The sequence below is a fragment of the Odontomachus brunneus genome, unplaced genomic scaffold (genome assembly GCF_010583005.1).
Source record: "Odontomachus brunneus isolate Ranch 3 - 2012 unplaced genomic scaffold, Obru_v1 Obru_scaffold_156, whole genome shotgun sequence".
Classification (NCBI taxonomy): domain Eukaryota; kingdom Metazoa; phylum Arthropoda; class Insecta; order Hymenoptera; family Formicidae; genus Odontomachus; species Odontomachus brunneus.
In genome coordinates, this window is record NW_022639606.1 from 737,736 (window position 1) to 755,469 (window position 17,734).

The window sequence follows — 17,734 nt, forward strand, 5'->3', positions numbered from 1 at the left end:
TTATATATATATATATATATATATATATATATATATATATATATATATATATATATATATATATATATATATCATTCACTCTTTACATTCCAATAAACACCAACCAATAGTAACATTGCATCAATGTAGTTTTCAACAGTATAACTGTTCCAATACATAATATGTATTATATTGTACTTACATTGTTGAGTAAGAAATTGTAACATTAATGTTGTACTACTGATGGTTGGTGTTTACTGGGACGTGGCATTTTATATATATATTTAGATTCTGCGGTGAAAAATAATCTCAAGAAAAGAGGCAATGCACGATTTTATTTTCTGGTATTTATACTTGGAAAAATATAAATATACAGAAATTCTGATATAATAAATATGTAACAAGAATGATGTAAGAATCAATTCCACTAACCAACGAGAAAATCTTCTCAAGCTTCTTTTCGCTTTCCCCAACCCATTTGCTGAGGCAATCGGAACCTTTGCGTGAAATGAAGGAGACCTTGCGTTCGGAATTGCTGCACTCGGTCGCCAGCGCGCTGGCTATGAGGGTTTTCCCGGTTCCTGATGAAGAGAAAGTATGTTCTAACAAAATCTCATTGTTGATAAATACTTTGACTTTACCTGGTGGGCCGTAGAATAGCAAACCACGTGGCGGTCTGAGATTAAATTTAGCGTAAACCTCTCCGTACATCAGTGGGAACAGAACCATTTCCTTCACGATCCTGATGTGCTTCTCCAGCCCACCGACACACGAGAAGTCTTTCGTGTTGGACATTTTCTTCTTTTTTCGTCAAGAAAGGACAGTTTTGTCAGTGAAAAGTACCTTTATCACGAATGGTTCAATACTCAAATGTCATTGTTACGATCACCGACTGGTAAAATTATTATATTTATATCGTGCAGAGTCGCAGATTTCTTCGTATATTCTTATAATCGATTTTGTCACTGGAATTTTTACGCGGATTACTTGGAGAGAGGAAAGAGAAAGTTACAAGAGTTCACTACTCAATTTCATTATTCCTGACGTTTCGCCAGCTTTAACAGACAGGAAGTCGTAGGGGTTGGAATTGTATCGATACAATAGCATTCGTATGTTTTCGCGCGTGCGGAGGTACATACATATATATGTATACGCGCGCGCGTCACACACAACATATATATATATATATATATAAAATAAAATATATACAGGATGTCTCAGAACAATCTTCGAAGCACTCGTGGAGACAGTACGGATTGAACATAAAAGAAAATCTTATACCGTTTTTATATAAAATTATATATATTAAGGTAAATATGCAGTACAGTTAGATCTAAATTTTAATTCGTATAAAAAGGTAATTATTAAGAGTTTTATAAGATAGTGTATATGATTAAAGCAAAGAAAAGCATACATGAACTATTCTCTGCTTTATAACAGAGTTTATGCTCTTGATTAAAGTAGAAAAGCATGTATGAACTATTCTTTGTCTTTCCTACTTACCGACATTATAAAATATAAAAATAAAAAAAAAACAAGAAAACGAAAAGTGAGCGACAATTCTCGTTTTCAGAAATCAATTCTATGCGTAAAAATATACAAATTTACAAAGTTTGAAAAAAATTCAAGGTGGGGGCGTTATACTGCATATATATATATATATATATATATATATATATATATATATATATATGTGTGTGTGTGTGTGTATTGGAAGCTAATTTCTCAAACATCGGTTATTCGCAAATTAACGGATCGAGCAAGCGACCCGTTGGCTAGTCGTCACACCGGTGCGTCGTGAACGCGCCACACGAGACCGGGTAAATTGCGTGTGAAGCACGTACCTCGCGACACAAACAAGTTTTTCATTTCGCGACTTACAATTGTGAAATTCCTGGAAGCTGCAAACTTCCCATCATAACAGCTAACCGACTCGCTAGTGGCGAGTCAGTCGCTCTTACGCGCTCTAACTAACTAAGAACGTCTCCTGGAGACCTTGTGCTATCTGGACGTTAAAAGCTTGAATATCTGTATTTTGAAAATTTAAGCAATCCAAGTATATCCAGAGTTTGGTACCAGTGTTATTATCCAAGAATTGGTACTTTTACCTTGATACTACAACGTGATAATTTCGCAATGGCAAGCAGACACGGCAAGTAGTTGTAACATCATATGCGATGTGGGAAAACAGAACGGACAGAATGATGATGCGCGGGTCCGCACTGGAAACTAATTACATTATGAAACTTTATTTCACTATACTGTATGACAATCAAATGTATTACTTATATGGTAAAATAAATAAGGCAGTGGATGCATCGTCGCTTCTCGTCCATACCTTTTACAATTCGTGTGTAGATACATTTTTAAGACTACCGTCTATCCCGCGTCGTGTCACATTGTTGTCGTAGAAAAAGATCGCCGGACCTGATATGCTACAGCAAGCTCGAACATGCGGACGACTTTCTCCGTAGACAGTAGTCTTAAGGGCGATTATTGAGAGATGAGTGTCGTGGTCGCTCGTCTATAATCGGCAGTGTTTCGCGAGAATCTCTCGAGAATCGAGACAGCGCGCACACACGCACGCACACACCCATTCACAGATATACACATTCACACACGCGCTCATACACACATAGATGTGTACAGTGTTTCCATTTTTTTTATACATATACATATATACGTATATACGGATTTGCAATTGCACCGCATTGCAGTGAATAGTACAGAGATGGTAGTACGTCCGAAAGTAGCACCAAGAACGGATCGTGGATACAACAAAAAGTAGAAATAGTCGTTTCCCCATTTCGAATCTTTTCTTTCGGAAAGAAAAAGGCGGAATGTAAAATTGTCGTATCGCTACAGAGGCAGAAAAATCACGTCCGCCCGTTGGCTCGATGATGATCACATCTCATCACGTTGCTCGTGGATGCAATTTTTCTGTGTGTATTACACTTAACGCCTACTACATGCGAGAAAAGAGTTTCGCTAGAGCATTATCGGTCGTTAATTCTTTGGCAGATACCGGATACTTATTGCAATTCGCCACTGATTCAGGGTTCATCACGCGAGCGAGAGAATCGGTGATATAATTCGCACGAACAGCCACTGGACAATGGTCTCCTTTCCGTTCCCTTTCTTTTTCTCCTTCATTTTATCTTTTTTTCACTTCCTAAGGTGTTTTTTCGTTTCGTGACCACGTTAGCGTTTGGTTGGTTAGTTTGGTCCGCTCGAACAACAAAGATAGAAAGACACTCGCGGCGTTGCGAGCGTCAACTGGACCAAACTAACCAACCAAACGCTACCGTGGTCACGAAACGAAAAAAACGCCTCTAATCGAAGCTGAATCGAGAACGTAACGACATTTACACGCAATACCCTGACAGCACGTATTATTAGTTGGCCAATGGTTAGCCGCTGCAGGCTCGACATTGGCCCAATGTTGCTTCGTGCTGCTCGGGTAGGAACACGCTAAAAAGAAGCGAACGTTTTTAAAAGTCCTCAGTCTTTTCGATTCTACTCACTAGAGAATTTCGCAATGTAATACAATCGAATTTCTCGACGGACAATCGATCGCCGAGCGAAACCGAATTTGTATATGCTAACTATGAAATTTCGAATCTCGCTAGAATATGCGCTACTGATGCGTCGCCCGATGCATCGAGAAACGGAGATATGCTACTAACGAAGAAATTGGTACATCACGCTGCGCGCAACATTGCGCATTAACAAAGAATTCATATTTCGATATACCAATGAGATATTATATCCCTAAGAAAGATATTACTCGTGGATCTCACACAAGTGTTTTTTTTTTTATCGATAAAGTTTATCACCTAGAATTCCCTATCCGATCGTATGGTGTGAACGGCAGAATATGTGGACTTATTGCGCCCTGCATCACGTCGATGATTACGAGTTTGCATAGTTTAACGGAGAGAATTTGCTTTTTAGGCTGCTCGAAACACTTTGGAACGAAACGAGCTTTGTCGTCTCGTCGCGTATACTCGACTTTATCTGGTAACTAATCGTTCGCAATTACAGCAAATCACAACCAATATACGAATCTGGAAGGCAAATTACATGCTAAATATTCACTAATATTTATACATATACATGTACACACAGAGTCCACCGGAATGGTCGCGATTCCTCTCGAGAGCGCGTCGACTTCGGATTAATTAGTGAAAACGACGACATAACCGTTTTAATACTGCTGTTCTGCTCGCTTCTATTTGGTCTTGAAAAGCTATTTCAATCAAATTGATTCCTTTGTGTTGTATAAATTCGTTATTTACAAATAGGAACATTTGACATATTTATAAAATGTTCAGAGCAGTTGGCTGTGAAATTATCATATTTTAAAAGTGCGAATAAGACTCGAGCAGAACAGTAGATTTTAACTCGAGATTAATAACTTCGTAAATAATTAAGAAAAAGCGAGATGATTTGAAAAATTTAGCTTTGGAAGTTAATCGAGAAATATAAGGTAAATAAAATACGAAAGGAAGTGCGACAGTTCCAGGACTTTTATAGAGTGACGGCTAGATATTCAAGAATGTTTGAGATCGATTGGAAGTCAATGTCTTATTAATTGATAATTGTCTAGATTCTAATTATCTTCCTTTTGCATAAATTTCTCTAGGTTTCGTCCGTTTTAATATTTATTAATTGTCAAAACTCACTTGCAAATTTAACTCAAGAGCAATAAATTCTGATTTCTAAACGGATTAACCTTTGGAGATAACTCGAGACAATAACATAACATGACTAACCAGCCGTCACTGTAATACACGCGTTTTATCGAGGTATTTTATCTTTATAGTAATGTATGCGTATGTAAGAGTGCTGTTTCTTTTCATTTCCGACGAATAAAACCTTATATTTTTTTACAACTTTGGTCTATTTAAATTGCGGATTATTAGTCGCATCTCGAACTCTTCTTAAGTATGAACTGAAATGCATTAGATAGAATTAGAAGTCGCTAAAATGAGAAAAAATCACATTCATAACCAAGACGTTTAATTATCGAATCGGAGAGGATAGTGTGATTTTAACCCAAAAAAAATTATTAATCATTATTTTATATCATGCACATATATAGAGAATATATATAAATAATTAATATTAAAGATTACGTATTAATTAATATAATCATACAATTAAAAACTTTTTATTATACAGGGTGTCTGACACAAGAAACGCAAAACTTGTCCGCGCGTTACAGCGTTATACTGATTCGCTAATCTTCTTTTATTATTATCTCGAAATTTCACGTAGTTTGCAAACTGCCAGGGGTTTTCATGTTCAGGCAGACGTGCTCTACCTTCACACATAATATTGCGTGTCTTGCGTTAAACATTCTGTATATATACAGAGTCCCCCGGCTCTTTTTCGCAATTTTTCTGGGAACGTAGAACGGATTGAGCTGAATATAAAAGTCCTACATCTCGAGATTTATTGCGAACATCGCAAAACGGCATAGGACTTTTATGTTTACCTCAATCCGTTCTACGTTTCCATAAAAATTGGAGGAGAGTCTGGGACATTCTCTCTCTCTCTCTCTCTCTACACACACACACACATACACACAACAATATATATATAATTTGTATGATTATATTAGTATTAATATATCATTGATCAACAATATTAATTATTGATAATATTAAATCAAGATAATATTAATCAAGAATTTACTATATAGATATGTATTCACTCTCTGTGTGAATATAATGCTTTTGTTAATTCCATTTCTATAAATCATACCTAGATTTTCATGTATGGATTTTTTCTCAAAAAGATGACCTCTGATTCGCTATAATTTTACGCAAAGCGTATTATTCTATACTAATAATTCGAATTGATACACTCTGTAGCGTGAGGTATATTGATGTAAGAAGAGAATCTCAATCTTAGCAGCTTCAAAAAAACATATCCAATCGTTTTATATTTCGATTCTCCTTGATTGCAAATTTGTATTTGAATATGAAATGAATATTTGTAGGATAGTTCATTATCCTTAATTGTGTTAAACTCATGTCATAAAGAAACATAATGTAATAATCAATAATCTAAAATTGTGCATATAATCATCACATCATGCTGATGTGTGTCTGTTTGGTGAAAACTACTAGAACGAAAATGGTTAAGTACACAATATACCAATTTCTACGTTTTTGATTTCTTGTATCTCTGTAATCCATGTGAACAGAATTTAAAAGATAATTTTGAAAAATATGGCAAACGGACCCAATATTTTCATCTTTCCTATCTTTTTCGAAATCATTATCAATCTTTATCTTATTTAAAAATTTTTTTTACAAGTGTCCCCATAGAAAAGAATCCGAAGATGTAATCAAAAGAATATCATGTAATTGTTATTATTTTTATCTTATCCATGATTGTGTCATGTAAATAATGGTAATATAATCTCGATAAGATAGCTATAAAATCAAAATAATGATACTAATAAAAATAATTCTAATAATAATAGTTAACGTAATAGTAATAATGTAATTATTTTGTTTGATGAAGATGACAATAAAATGATAATGTCATGATAGCAATGATATAATGAAGATAAAGAAATATAATATGCACAGAAGCAAGTTGAAATTTTCTCTAAAACAAAAATTGTCTAAATAATTATTACAAGTAATAACGATGTGTGTTAATAAACAACATAGTTCGTTCTTTCTTATTACTCGTATTGGAAAATCGCAACGATACTTTATACGAAATATCAAATGTTCGAGTTTATCATTTACAGCGGTTTTACAGTATATACAAAAAGAAAATCAATCTGATTAAGTATGCGAAATTCAATCTTGAACTAAAATTAATGAATTAATTATCCGCTATCTTACATAACAAATGCGATTGTTGCATATACGTGCTGTTATTTACGTAAAGCTCTTGGCAGTATAATATAACCAAAAAAATATACTGTTCCAAAGATTCGATTCATATAACAGTGATAATTCGGCTTTGCGTTCAGTATAAATATACAAAAGAAACGATCTGACTCGTCGCTAAAGATATTTACGGTGGCATGATTTTACATAGCACGTTTCGTCTCATATTAGCAACATACTGCATTTTGTCATTGAATGCTGTATTTGCGTACTATACTCTAATAACGTTGCGTCTTGTACTCTGCAAACTTTTCCATTTCCTTGAGCAAGTCCTGTGCATAATATAAGTAATGATATTAAGAAACGTGTCTGAATTAAGTCAATATAGTTTTATCGTGATACGATTTGCTATGATTGCAGAAGTACTCACCTTTGGCAGTGATTTTCTATCGTAGATGTGAACATATTTTCCAACACATCTACTTAGTTGCACATAAATATCGCACAGCACTTCGACGGGAAAGTTTTCCGTTGTTTCGACTGTGTAGTGCCATGCGTTTTCGAGCTCATTCCTGTCGATTATAATCTTCTCGTTCTCTTCAATTTTCTCTCGACTAGAATCGCTTTCGATCGCGAACGACAACTCGTCCATGCTTTCGCGTCGAGACGAGGAATTTGAGTCGCCATTTCCAACAGTTTTCTCTTCGTTCGCGAAAGATAACTCTGTATGATCGAGATTATCTATCCGTTGATCCATTATAGAATCATTTTGGCTCCCCTGCGTCTCTTTCGAATTTTCATTTTGCGAGTCGTTCTCCGAATCGGTATTATCATACAATCCTATGTGCCCGTTTAGAACATTATGAGCCTCCGTCTCGAATTCTTGGAACTTTTCTAAATCGATACTAGTGGTTTCATTGCATGATTTACTTGTCACTTCGGTGACGTTTTCATCGAAAGCGATCTTCTTCTTCTTCTGGACTTTTTTCACGTAACCGCGTGCCCAAGCTGGTATCTTACGTTTCCTTGAACTACCAAATTTCTTTCCGTTTACGACAAGAGAATGACTAGAATTTATGGAATCCTTCTTTTCCGTTCGTTCGCTCGTAGAAGTAGATTCCGTCTTTATGGTTTTACTCTCACTCTCGTTGTTACAATTATTTTCTAAAATTCGACGGTTCTTGGAAATTTCGCGACACTTGTCCTCGAAGTCGGAATCCAGCTCAGCTTTTATTAAAGCGTAAGCATTATCGCGCAAAGAGCATGCCCGATGTCTTATCAGCTTGTCTGCGGGATCCCTGCGTAGCGAGAACAAAACATATTAGAGACACGTATAAAGCAGGCCATTCAGATTCTAGCATTCCATCCATAGAAAGCACGATGAACTAATGGGAGTGGTCTTCAATGATGCATTGTGAATTAGTCGTAATGGTGTCTAGCAAAACATCAACGATTATGTGGTGCGTTCTAAATTGAAAACCACTATTATCTACGCAGCGATAACAGCAACGGATAAACAGGTAAAGCTCAACTACCTCTTTAATATCCCGAGGGAAGGCCTATCACGTAAGCTGACATGAAAACATACAATATGAATGTCAGTATAGAAGAAAAGGACAGTATCGCTAGAAGATGAACCTTATGATATAACATAATATCGATAACAGCTTCTGTAATGGAGATACTTTCACTCGAAACACCTTTTCCTTTGATGCGTTCGAGCTCACATGTAGTAACAGCTTTTAAAATAAGAAATTATTTTTCATTCAAGCTACTGACCTGTCCGGATTATATTCCAGAGCGTTCCTGCATATGAGATCAATGTCGTCGAGAAATTCACGAGCGCACAGATAACAATTCATGTCGATTTTCGTCATCATCGTCTCCAAGTCCATCGGTTGTTTTATTATCAGGTTATAATCCGGCACCTCCTCCGTATCCACCGGCTTCGTAAACATGAAAAATCTGAAGCAACAATTTTGTTAAAGAAGCTGCAACAAAAGAAAGAGAATGCAAAAGTAATCTATTCACTACTTACTGTCGATTTCTCGCCAGTTTGGAGCAAATTTCTCTGAGAAAAATTCGTAATTCTCTCAGCGAGATTTCGTCTTTCTCGTACATGATTTGTTTCTGCTCTTCCGTCAGTTTCTTTGGCAGCGGGTCTGGTGCTAGTGGCAGTGTTTCTAAAACGTCTACTTTGTTGCTTTTGATCCGTGGTTGCCTTACGCTTTGAATCATAAATATAGGTCGGAAGAATTTCATTCTTTGCTCGGTAGTGGGTGTCTTCATGGAGTACACTTCACCGCGTAACTCGCTGAACAAACTTTTTAACTGGTTAGGGAGATCTTGATACGTCGCATCGCTCGTGGCGAGAATTAAAATCGGCAATGAAGGATCTAGCGCTGCGATACGGCACAGAAAGACTGCTTTCACTGTCTCCGGTACGAGAGGCCACCATTGGTCGATCGACCGAATGTAAATTATGGACGGGACGTTTCTAGCAGCTTCATTGAATACCTGTAATATATTGGAATAAAATGTAGGATTTTTCTTTAACGTAAGATTAAGCTTTATATATAGCTTAAAAACCATAAAATAGATAAAATTATCTTCACTTATTATTTTTGATTACTGTAAAATTAAATAATATTTCGTAATTTTTAGACAAAAACGTAAAAATTAGAAACTTTGTAATATTATCTTACTTGCACACAAGTTTCTTCTGGTGATCGAGCACTTTCTGCAAATAACGTGCTGACATCTAAGATTTGAACAGGCAGATGTTCCATACAATATAACAGTGCTTGCGCTAAATGAGGTCCTTGACCTTCGGACAGGTTGCCACCAGAAATTAGTACTCTTGGGCGATGAATACCTTTAGCATGTTTCACTCTAAGAAAAGAAAATGTTATGTATATATACACACACACAACATATACATACATACATATATATCCAACCAATATTATTATTGTTATATTATGTATATACACGTAAAAAATAATTACTTTGCCATGGCGGGATTTACACCTTGAGGAAATATTCCTTTCACTAATACAATTAACTCTTCAAGTGGAGGTCCTAATAGTGGTTTCATAAAAAGTTGCAGTTTTCTTCCTGCGCATGGTGCAACTCTATGTGATGATGGCACAAGAATAGAACTTGCTTGTATGAAATCACGTTTTTGCACCTGTTAATTAATATAATTAATAATATACAAAATTACGAAATTTAATAAACTTATAGTTTTCGATATATAACAATTTTTGCTAATGCATGAAACGTACTTCGACTCTCTCCGGATCCAGCAGTAGTCTGTCATCTGTCATATAAATTTGTGGATAGGTTCTCTTTAATCCTTGAAGTACTGCTTCGGTACACAAGGCTCTTAAGTCCGAGCCGCAATAACCAGTAGCCTTTTCCGCCAACATCTCCAGCAACTGATCAGACGGAGGATTTTGCCATTTACTTACGTGGATCTTTAGAATTTCTAATCTTTCCTTCATGGCTGGTAGCGGGAAGAAAAGTTCACGATCAAACCGGCCGGGTCTTCGCAGAGCAGGATCGATGGCATCAATTCTATTTGTTGCACCAATAACTATAACCTTATAAGGAAAAAAAAATATGCAATTACGAATTCTACTATATAAAGTGTTGGCAAAAGCAATCTCTTTGCATTGCTACAATTACCTCTCCTCTGTCACTGAGACCATCCATAAGTGCTAAGAGTGTGGACACAATACTAGCATGGATTTGATCCTGCTTAGTACTTCTGACAGGCGCTAGACCATCTATTTCATCAAAAAATATTATGGACGGTTTCATCTGCTGAGCCTGCTCAAACAGCAATCTCAATTGACGTTCCGATTCTCCGACCCACTTTGACAGACAGTCAGCTCCTTTCCTCATGAAGAATGCCACCTTTTTGTTACCTTGACTACACTCATTGGCTAACGCTCGAGCTATCAATGTCTTACCAGTTCCTAAATAAATTTTCGAGTTGCACATTAAGATAGACTTCACCAAACTTTAGAAGGGTAGAAGGATAAAAGTATGCTCTGAATACCTGGTGGACCGTGAAACAAGACACCCTTTGGTGGGGTAATGTGAAACCTTTCGAAAACGTCCGGATACATCATAGGAAAGACAACCATCTCCTTAAGGCAGTGAATGTGGGACTCTAAACCCCCAACGTCGCTAAATCTAATATTAGTGTCTAAGGTGATAGGATATATGTCAGCTTTTCGATCTGGTGGACCACCTTGCGGTATCGTCGATTGTCTGCAAGAACATCAATATTTATGTTAACCGAAACGTTAACGAAACTGTAAAAACAAATTTCTTATAATATGAATAACTACCTCGCTTTTTTGCTTTTCTTTTTGTCATAACGTTGAGGCTCAGAGTCGCTGGAATCGCTAGAACTCGTACTTTTAGTTCTATGTTTTCTCCTTCTCATCGAATTACTGAGAACACTTCTAAGAGCTCTAATAGATCGCCGAACTGGTTCTACATTGGCTTGAAATCTATCTATGGTAGGTTTTTTTTGACGTAAGCTGTATTTTCTAGGCCCGGGAGAATCCGAGGATTCGCTCATATCACTGTCTACCTCTACTGAAAAAGTAAATTAAAGAATTAGATAAAATAGAATATGCTATCTTCTGAGGAGAAAAGGAGTCAAAGAAATATGCTTGTTATAAATTAATTTTATATACAGAATATCTAAACTTTTGAATATCTTACCTCTTGGCAATTGTCGTTGAGTCGTTCGTCTTGTTCTTTTAATGCGCGTGTACATATCCTCGTATCCCTACGTAACAAAAAATATGAAGAAAAAAACATTATATAATGAAATTAAAATATTATAAAACAGTGAATATTTATCAGAATCTCAGGCCCTCATAACTCTCTCTTATCGATAAATGCATCTCTGAAAGTGATTTACAATTAATCAGAAGGTTTATAAGCCATTTTTAGAGGTTCTTTTATCGGTAAAAAAGAGTTCAAAATAAAAACCTTAGTTATTCTCACAGTTATCCAACTGATAATTATAACATGTGTTAATAAGACCGCATATGTTAATGCATAATTTTAAATACTTAGGGAAAAAATATTCGGAGGAAATGTCGCAAAGTACCACTTACATCTTCGTTTTCAGAATTGTCGTTGTTATCTGGCTTTTCACTTTCTCGTGAACTATCGTCGTCTGCTTCATCCTGCTCCACCTTAGGCTTTTCATTCTTTTCCACTGCATTACCGCACAGTCTAGTCACAGGGCCTTCTCGAAATCTGCTAGGACTGTCGGATTTTCTGGTCCTAAAGAACATTTCGATTACAAAATTAACATTACATTATAAATTCCACGCAATATATGAGCATCTTATCGAGATGCATACCTAGTGTCTTTTTCTTCGTTCGTCGGTCTTGTTTGTTCTGTACTGACATTTTTCTCTTGTTCTGCCTTCTCCTTAAGTTCTACTTCCGAATTAGCTCTGAGTCTACCTCTGAGCTCCCTGCTATTCTGTCGCTCGTGTTCCGTTCTATCTCTAATGTGTCTCGTGGAATTTTTATTAGGTGGATGATTTTCGCGAGACCTCAAAGGCATCCGATCTCTGAGATCACGCTTTCTACCAGGAACATCATCTATTTCTTTGTCCGAGGAAGAAGCATGTTGTTGAAACATTGGATATCCTTTTAAGGTTTGTGTACCTGTGTTGTGCATTTTTACAAATATTTTAACATATTGTTACATTATTATCAAGCAGAGTATTCTTTGGCTCATATTCTGAGTTTTCTTTTAACAATAAATGAGCCTCTAAAAAAGGCTTAGAAGCCACCTGATTGGCTGAGAAGCTATATTTAAGGCACTTTTAACAATAAAAGAAGGTTCAGAATATAGGCATTTATATATGAGAGAGAGTAAAAGAAGATTGATCCATACCTAAAATCCAACTCGTATTAAGGTTGTCATAAGTTTGCATCCTATTGCGTGTACTGCGGCGTACACTCAAATTGTTTATATGAGATGTAGAGCCAGAATGCGATCTCAGCTTGCGCAAGTTCTTGGATCGCCTGACATTTGATTCCAAGCTACGGGTGCGAGGACAAAAAATCTCTTCCTCAGTATCCATTGAGTCCATTGCAGCATCATCGTCTGACATTATCTGCAAAATACCAATTGTACATTCCTACTATATATTATTCGATGAACAGTGTAGAAAACGCTTAAAATATGCTTTGCTTGTGCTTTGTTTCAATGCTTAAAAACAGTAAGCAAAATTTTACAAAAAAATTAAACAAAGAACATTTTAATCACTCATTAATCATTAACTCTCATCAGGTTTTATTTTCACGGACACAAATATTTTATTATATCAGTTGTTTCATTCATGCACTTGTGCACAGATATTTTCCCTGTATGCACGAAAGTAAATAGTACACACAAAAGATTACAAGCATACTATGAGGAACACACAAAATTGTAAAAAAAATCCCCCAAAAATATGTATTGCATGTGTATGTTATCGAACTTGTAAATAAAATTAAGTATCACGTTGTAGTTGTAGTTATAGTATCCTTAAACAAAAAAAAACTAAAAATTTGTATGACAATAACAATAAACAGAACGCCATGCACGTAATCTGTGTCGAGTTTTTCATCTAATCATCGGGCGCATTGATGGAAACGATTTTATCTACCATTCGACGAGCATTCGATGATTTACCTTCATCTGGCCAATTCCTATTGCCAAGATGCAGGTAAAACGAAGCTGTTAATGTCCGTCATACGTGTCCCGGATAACGTAGAATTGCATTCACGAATGTGTGGGATTGTCCTTCCACGGCAGCGCATGCACGTTGAGCATCGACGAGTCGTTGTTCTCGCGATCGAATATCATTCGCGCGATCTTACTTGCTTCCTATCGCCTTTAAACGGACGAAGAATGGCATAGCCGTCGGCGAAACAGCGTTACGAACAACAGCACCAAAGCGAGACAATACTCGGGAACGACTGCAATTGCAAAATCCGTATCATCTGTGTACTACACACCACACATACCCCACTTCCCGTATATGCGTGAGTCACGCAGCGTGACTATGTAGATGTCCGTCACTTATATGCGATGTCCGTCACTGGGGATGGGCGACGTCGAGTCATGAATCGATGTGAAGCCGCTACGAGCCGCCACGGTTTCTGCCGACCGAAATCGAAGCAGTGGTACGATGCAACGACCACAGACTTCTATAAATACCTAGATTGCTAAATTGCTATAGTTTAGTATAGGCTGCGCTGAAATCGGAAAATATAAACCGCCGTTTTTGAAAGGACATCATATGTCAGCCCTATAGCGTGAATATGTAAATGTGGAGTTAGATTCGTGGTTAATAAGTTTTTGTAAAATATTCCAATGATATGTGCCATCATAAATTACAAAACTGTGCTCTAATCAGGGAGTAATGGAGGATTCATACTGCGTTTGGCATCGACGCACGACGACACGATATCCAATAGTAAAGTTTCTTTGCTAGAGTTTCTAGCTAGTGACATTTTTGTCTCTAGAAAACCAATTCTCCTATTGGATATCGGATGTTGTAGGTCGAAGTATGAATCCTCCACTCATTTGGAACTCACGTTGATAAAAAGCTAGTTGACTACCACCTGACCTAGCATGAGTTCTGATTGACTGGAAAGCAACCATTGGCTTCTGTTATTCTGCCAAGATGTAAATGCACCTTAATAGCGGCTGCGTTCCGAAATTCACTACCAATATTGAATATCTATAGTTCGTATCACGTATATTATAGAATTTCAGCACTGGCAGTGAATTTCGGAACTCAGCCAACATATATCAATCCACAAATTTTACAACAAAGCAGCTTTCTCTGCTGAACGTAATCATTAGCATTTATTTGATTGGACGGTATTTTCATTTTTAAGTAGTACAAATCAATGACGGTGTAGAAGAATGTATACTTCAGTGGCGTGACTAGGGGTACAGTCCACCCGGCGCTACAAATGCTTTGTAGCGTTTTTACTTCTTTCTCTTTCTTTATTCGAATCCGAAGAATAGAACAAGAGAGAGAAACGCTGCTCAGCATTTATAGCGGTTGTTGGATCGCACCCTAGATAACGTATTGGATAGATTAAAATGTATACATATGATAATATAGAAAGCGAGGTCTAATCGGTCGATAACGGTTCATTTTAATTGGCGCAAGAAACTATTTTAAAATTTTAATGAATATTACGTGTGGAGAGAGTAAGAAAAAATGACACATCGAAATAGAACTCGAAGTTAGAATTTTCAATAAGTAATATAGAACATGTGGGTGCTTCCTACATCAAAAATATCAAATTTACAATTGTTTTATTAGCTATCTTTTATTCTCCATACTACTGTGTTATAAATCTAAGCATGTTTTCCATGGTGCGCAACTTGTGGCAATACAATACAACAATAGAAGATATTATAGGTAAATGTATTATTTACATGTTTACATAACCTTTGGTTGTAACAAGTGTAGTTCTACTTTAACATTATTTTTACTATGACAATATATACATTAACAAGCATCTTACCTTAGTTTGTAAGCTTATGTTTTCCATATCTTATAATTTTTATATTTAACAGACTGTGTATTTGTACAAAATAGCACACATTTACTGTATATTTCTTTGCAATTCTTAATAGTTTTTAATACATTTTATATTGTTTTCAGCTGAATATGTGGATGTGGATTTTACATGGCTGTCATGGCTGTTAATGCCACTTCTTGTAACATTTCTACTCCCGTTTGCGATTGTGCTACTGTTATATCTAACTTGCTTAATATTATATGTCTACAAGTTACACAGGTTTGACAGAAATATAACTTATATGCTGTACTAACTGTAATCTGATTAAATTGTTAACAACTATTATTAGTAAAATTGCAACAAAATAATATATTCTTAGAAGCAATAAATTTTGTTTTAATATATATGTTAAAAATAGCTTTATTTGAAAATAGCTTTATTTGAAAATAGCTTAAAATAGCTTTATTTAATAAAACCATTTATATTTGCAATATAAAAAAATGTATATATCTTTTATAGTTTATTAAACATAATATATACTTATTTTCAGAGTTAAACTAAGAAATGCTTATGGTACTGACTGGCGGAATGCAGCACGCTATACAGTTGCAGCTGTCTGGGATGCACATGGTTGGATTTGGCATGGTATGTTTGCGCAATGAACTGTTCAACACCAAACTAAATATATACATATGGCATAAAAATTTTGCTAAATAAATTAGACATATCTTCATATTATTTGTATAGATTTACTGCAAAAGATTTATTTGTTACAAATAATTGTTACTAAAAACTAATATTTGTTACTAAAAGAAATACATTTCTTTTACAGGATATGAAATTGTGGGTTTAGAAAATATTCCTCAGGACAAACCAGTATTATTTGTATATTATCACGGAGCTCTCCCAATTGATTTATATTATTTTATAGCTAAAATATTTCTATTTAATTCGAGATTAGTACATACAGTAGCAGATCGATTCTTTTTTAACATCCCTGGATGGTCTATACTGACTGATGTTATGAGCGTAATACCTGGTACTGTTCAAACATGCTCTGCCATTTTGAAAGAAGGAAATATGCTTGCTATTTCCCCGGGCGGTGTACACGAAGCTCAATTCGGTGATTCCTACTATCAACTTATGTGGAAAAAGAGAGTAGGTTTTGCCAAGGTAGCTCTCGATGCAAAAGTGGTACGTTGCCATAAGAATTTATATGATTTAATTTAGGTTCCATCATAAAAGATACTGTGTACTCTTTTCAGAGTGTAATTCCATTCTTTACGAAAAATATTAGAGAAGCATTTAGAACAGTAAGTTGGGGAAGAAGAATATGGTCGAGGATATATGCCAAGACAAAACTACCAATGGCACCAGTGTACGGTGGCTTCCCAGTAAAAATGATAACGTACGTGGGTAAGCCAATTCCATATGATGAAAGTCTCACACCTGAAGAGCTAAAATTGAAGGTAGATTATTAGAAAGAATATGTGAGACGTCTTTCTGTAACGACGATTGTTAAAAGAAAAAAAATTTCGGTGCACTTTCAGGTTGCTAATGCTCTCGAAGATTTAATAAGAAAACATCAGAGAATACCCGGTAACATAACGTGGGCTTTGTTCGAAAGAATATGTAAGAAACATATACGATCAGAAAGAAAAGAGCATTAATAATAATTTCCTTTGATGTACTTAACGATTTTAATACAGTCAAAAGTTCATTTTAAAAAATTATTTTCATATAATTGTCAAATCTTTTTCTAGCTATTAACACAAAATAGGGGATATTTCTAAATTGTCGTATTTTCTTTTAGACTTACATTTATGTCATTTTTTATATTTGTACTTAAATACAGTTAGTTGTATTATATAAGAGATATTTATTTATTAAAAAAACTAACAAAAACACTTCTAATAGGAGGTGTAACAGACATATGTACAATTCAATATATTAGTAGACTGATTTGTCATAATATATAAATAATAATTTATGAAATAATTGTATTTTTGACATATTAGGTACAAACAGATATTCAAAAAGTATTTCTTTCTGTTACCATATATTTAAAAAAATAATGTTATTGCTACAATTTATTGTTTTTATATGGAATGATTATAATAAATGTAACAAATATTCCTGTTCTAAAATGTGTATTACCTGTATCATCAGATGAATCAAATTTATATTTTAGACTTTCAATAATTCATCTCTTAGTTTTTAATTGTAATTGTGAGAATATTTCAATAAAACTGCAAGAAATCTATACACAATGACGTATCAAATTAAGATTTTTCTTTCAAAAATATTTTACTGTAAGAAAA

At 35.3% G+C, this 17,734-nt stretch overlaps 3 protein-coding genes across 14 annotated transcripts in view; 1 reads left to right on the forward strand and 2 right to left on the reverse strand.

The window, feature by feature from the left end:
* The window catches only part of LOC116850812 (ATPase family AAA domain-containing protein 2-like), a 13,201-nt gene extending 7,681 nt beyond the window's left edge, over positions 1-5,520 (reverse strand). For 5 of the 6 annotated variants that reach the window (XM_032829508.1, XM_032829505.1, XM_032829503.1 and 2 more), the window contains exon 1: positions 412-5,520. In XM_032829508.1, the coding sequence (XP_032685399.1) occupies positions 412-774 (363 nt within the window). In that variant the 5' untranslated portion in view covers positions 775-5,520. The remainder of the gene's footprint in view (positions 1-411) is intronic. The other variant, XM_032829506.1, reaches the window with a different exon arrangement.
* LOC116850816 (transmembrane protein 68) overlaps positions 1-17,680 on the forward strand; it is a 37,190-nt gene extending 19,510 nt beyond the window's left edge. The window contains exons 2-7 of one of the 4 annotated variants that reach the window (XM_032829516.1): positions 12,411-12,535; positions 15,557-15,692; positions 15,964-16,058; positions 16,246-16,607; positions 16,679-16,882; positions 16,964-17,680. In XM_032829516.1, coding sequence (XP_032685407.1) covers positions 15,601-15,692; positions 15,964-16,058; positions 16,246-16,607; positions 16,679-16,882; positions 16,964-17,083 — 873 coding nt within the window. In that variant the 5' untranslated portion in view covers positions 12,411-12,535; positions 15,557-15,600 and the 3' untranslated portion in view covers positions 17,084-17,680. Of the gene's footprint in view, positions 1-12,410; positions 12,536-14,906; positions 15,311-15,556; positions 15,693-15,963; positions 16,059-16,245; positions 16,608-16,678; positions 16,883-16,963 lie in introns of those variants that run through there. The other 3 variants (XM_032829518.1, XM_032829515.1, XM_032829517.1) reach the window with 3 other exon arrangements.
* LOC116850809 (ATPase family AAA domain-containing protein 2-like) lies at positions 6,476-14,036 on the reverse strand. 4 transcript variants are annotated; one of them, XM_032829488.1, is made up of 16 exons: positions 13,749-14,036; positions 12,778-13,000; positions 12,233-12,545; positions 11,981-12,152; positions 11,580-11,646; positions 11,198-11,450; positions 10,903-11,117; positions 10,527-10,819; positions 10,124-10,441; positions 9,845-10,026; positions 9,542-9,728; positions 8,875-9,353; positions 8,616-8,801; positions 8,372-8,407; positions 7,267-8,134; positions 6,476-7,168 (listed from the first exon to the last, which is right to left on the reverse strand). In XM_032829488.1, the coding sequence occupies exons 2-16, from the start codon at positions 12,995-12,997 to the stop codon at positions 7,115-7,117; spliced, it is 3,843 nt and encodes a 1,280-aa protein (XP_032685379.1). In that variant the 5' UTR covers positions 12,998-13,000; positions 13,749-14,036; the 3' UTR covers positions 6,476-7,114. The 4 variants fall into 4 exon arrangements, with proteins under 4 accessions (XP_032685379.1, XP_032685378.1, XP_032685377.1 ...); XM_032829487.1 differs by having other exon boundaries at positions 11,198-11,447; positions 13,561-14,036; XM_032829486.1 differs by having other exon boundaries at positions 13,561-14,036.
* Positions 17,681-17,734: the final 54 nt, after the last annotated feature.

Coding starts and splice junctions, on each gene's coding strand:
- LOC116850809 (XM_032829486.1), bottom strand. Junction 9,729..9,844: donor GTAAATCCCGCCATGGCAAA/GTAATTATTTTT, acceptor TTCTTTTCTTAG/AGTGAAACATGCTAAAGGTA. Junction 9,354..9,541: donor CAGAAGAAACTTGTGTGCAA/GTAAGATAATAT, acceptor AATATATTACAG/GTATTCAATGAAGCTGCTAG.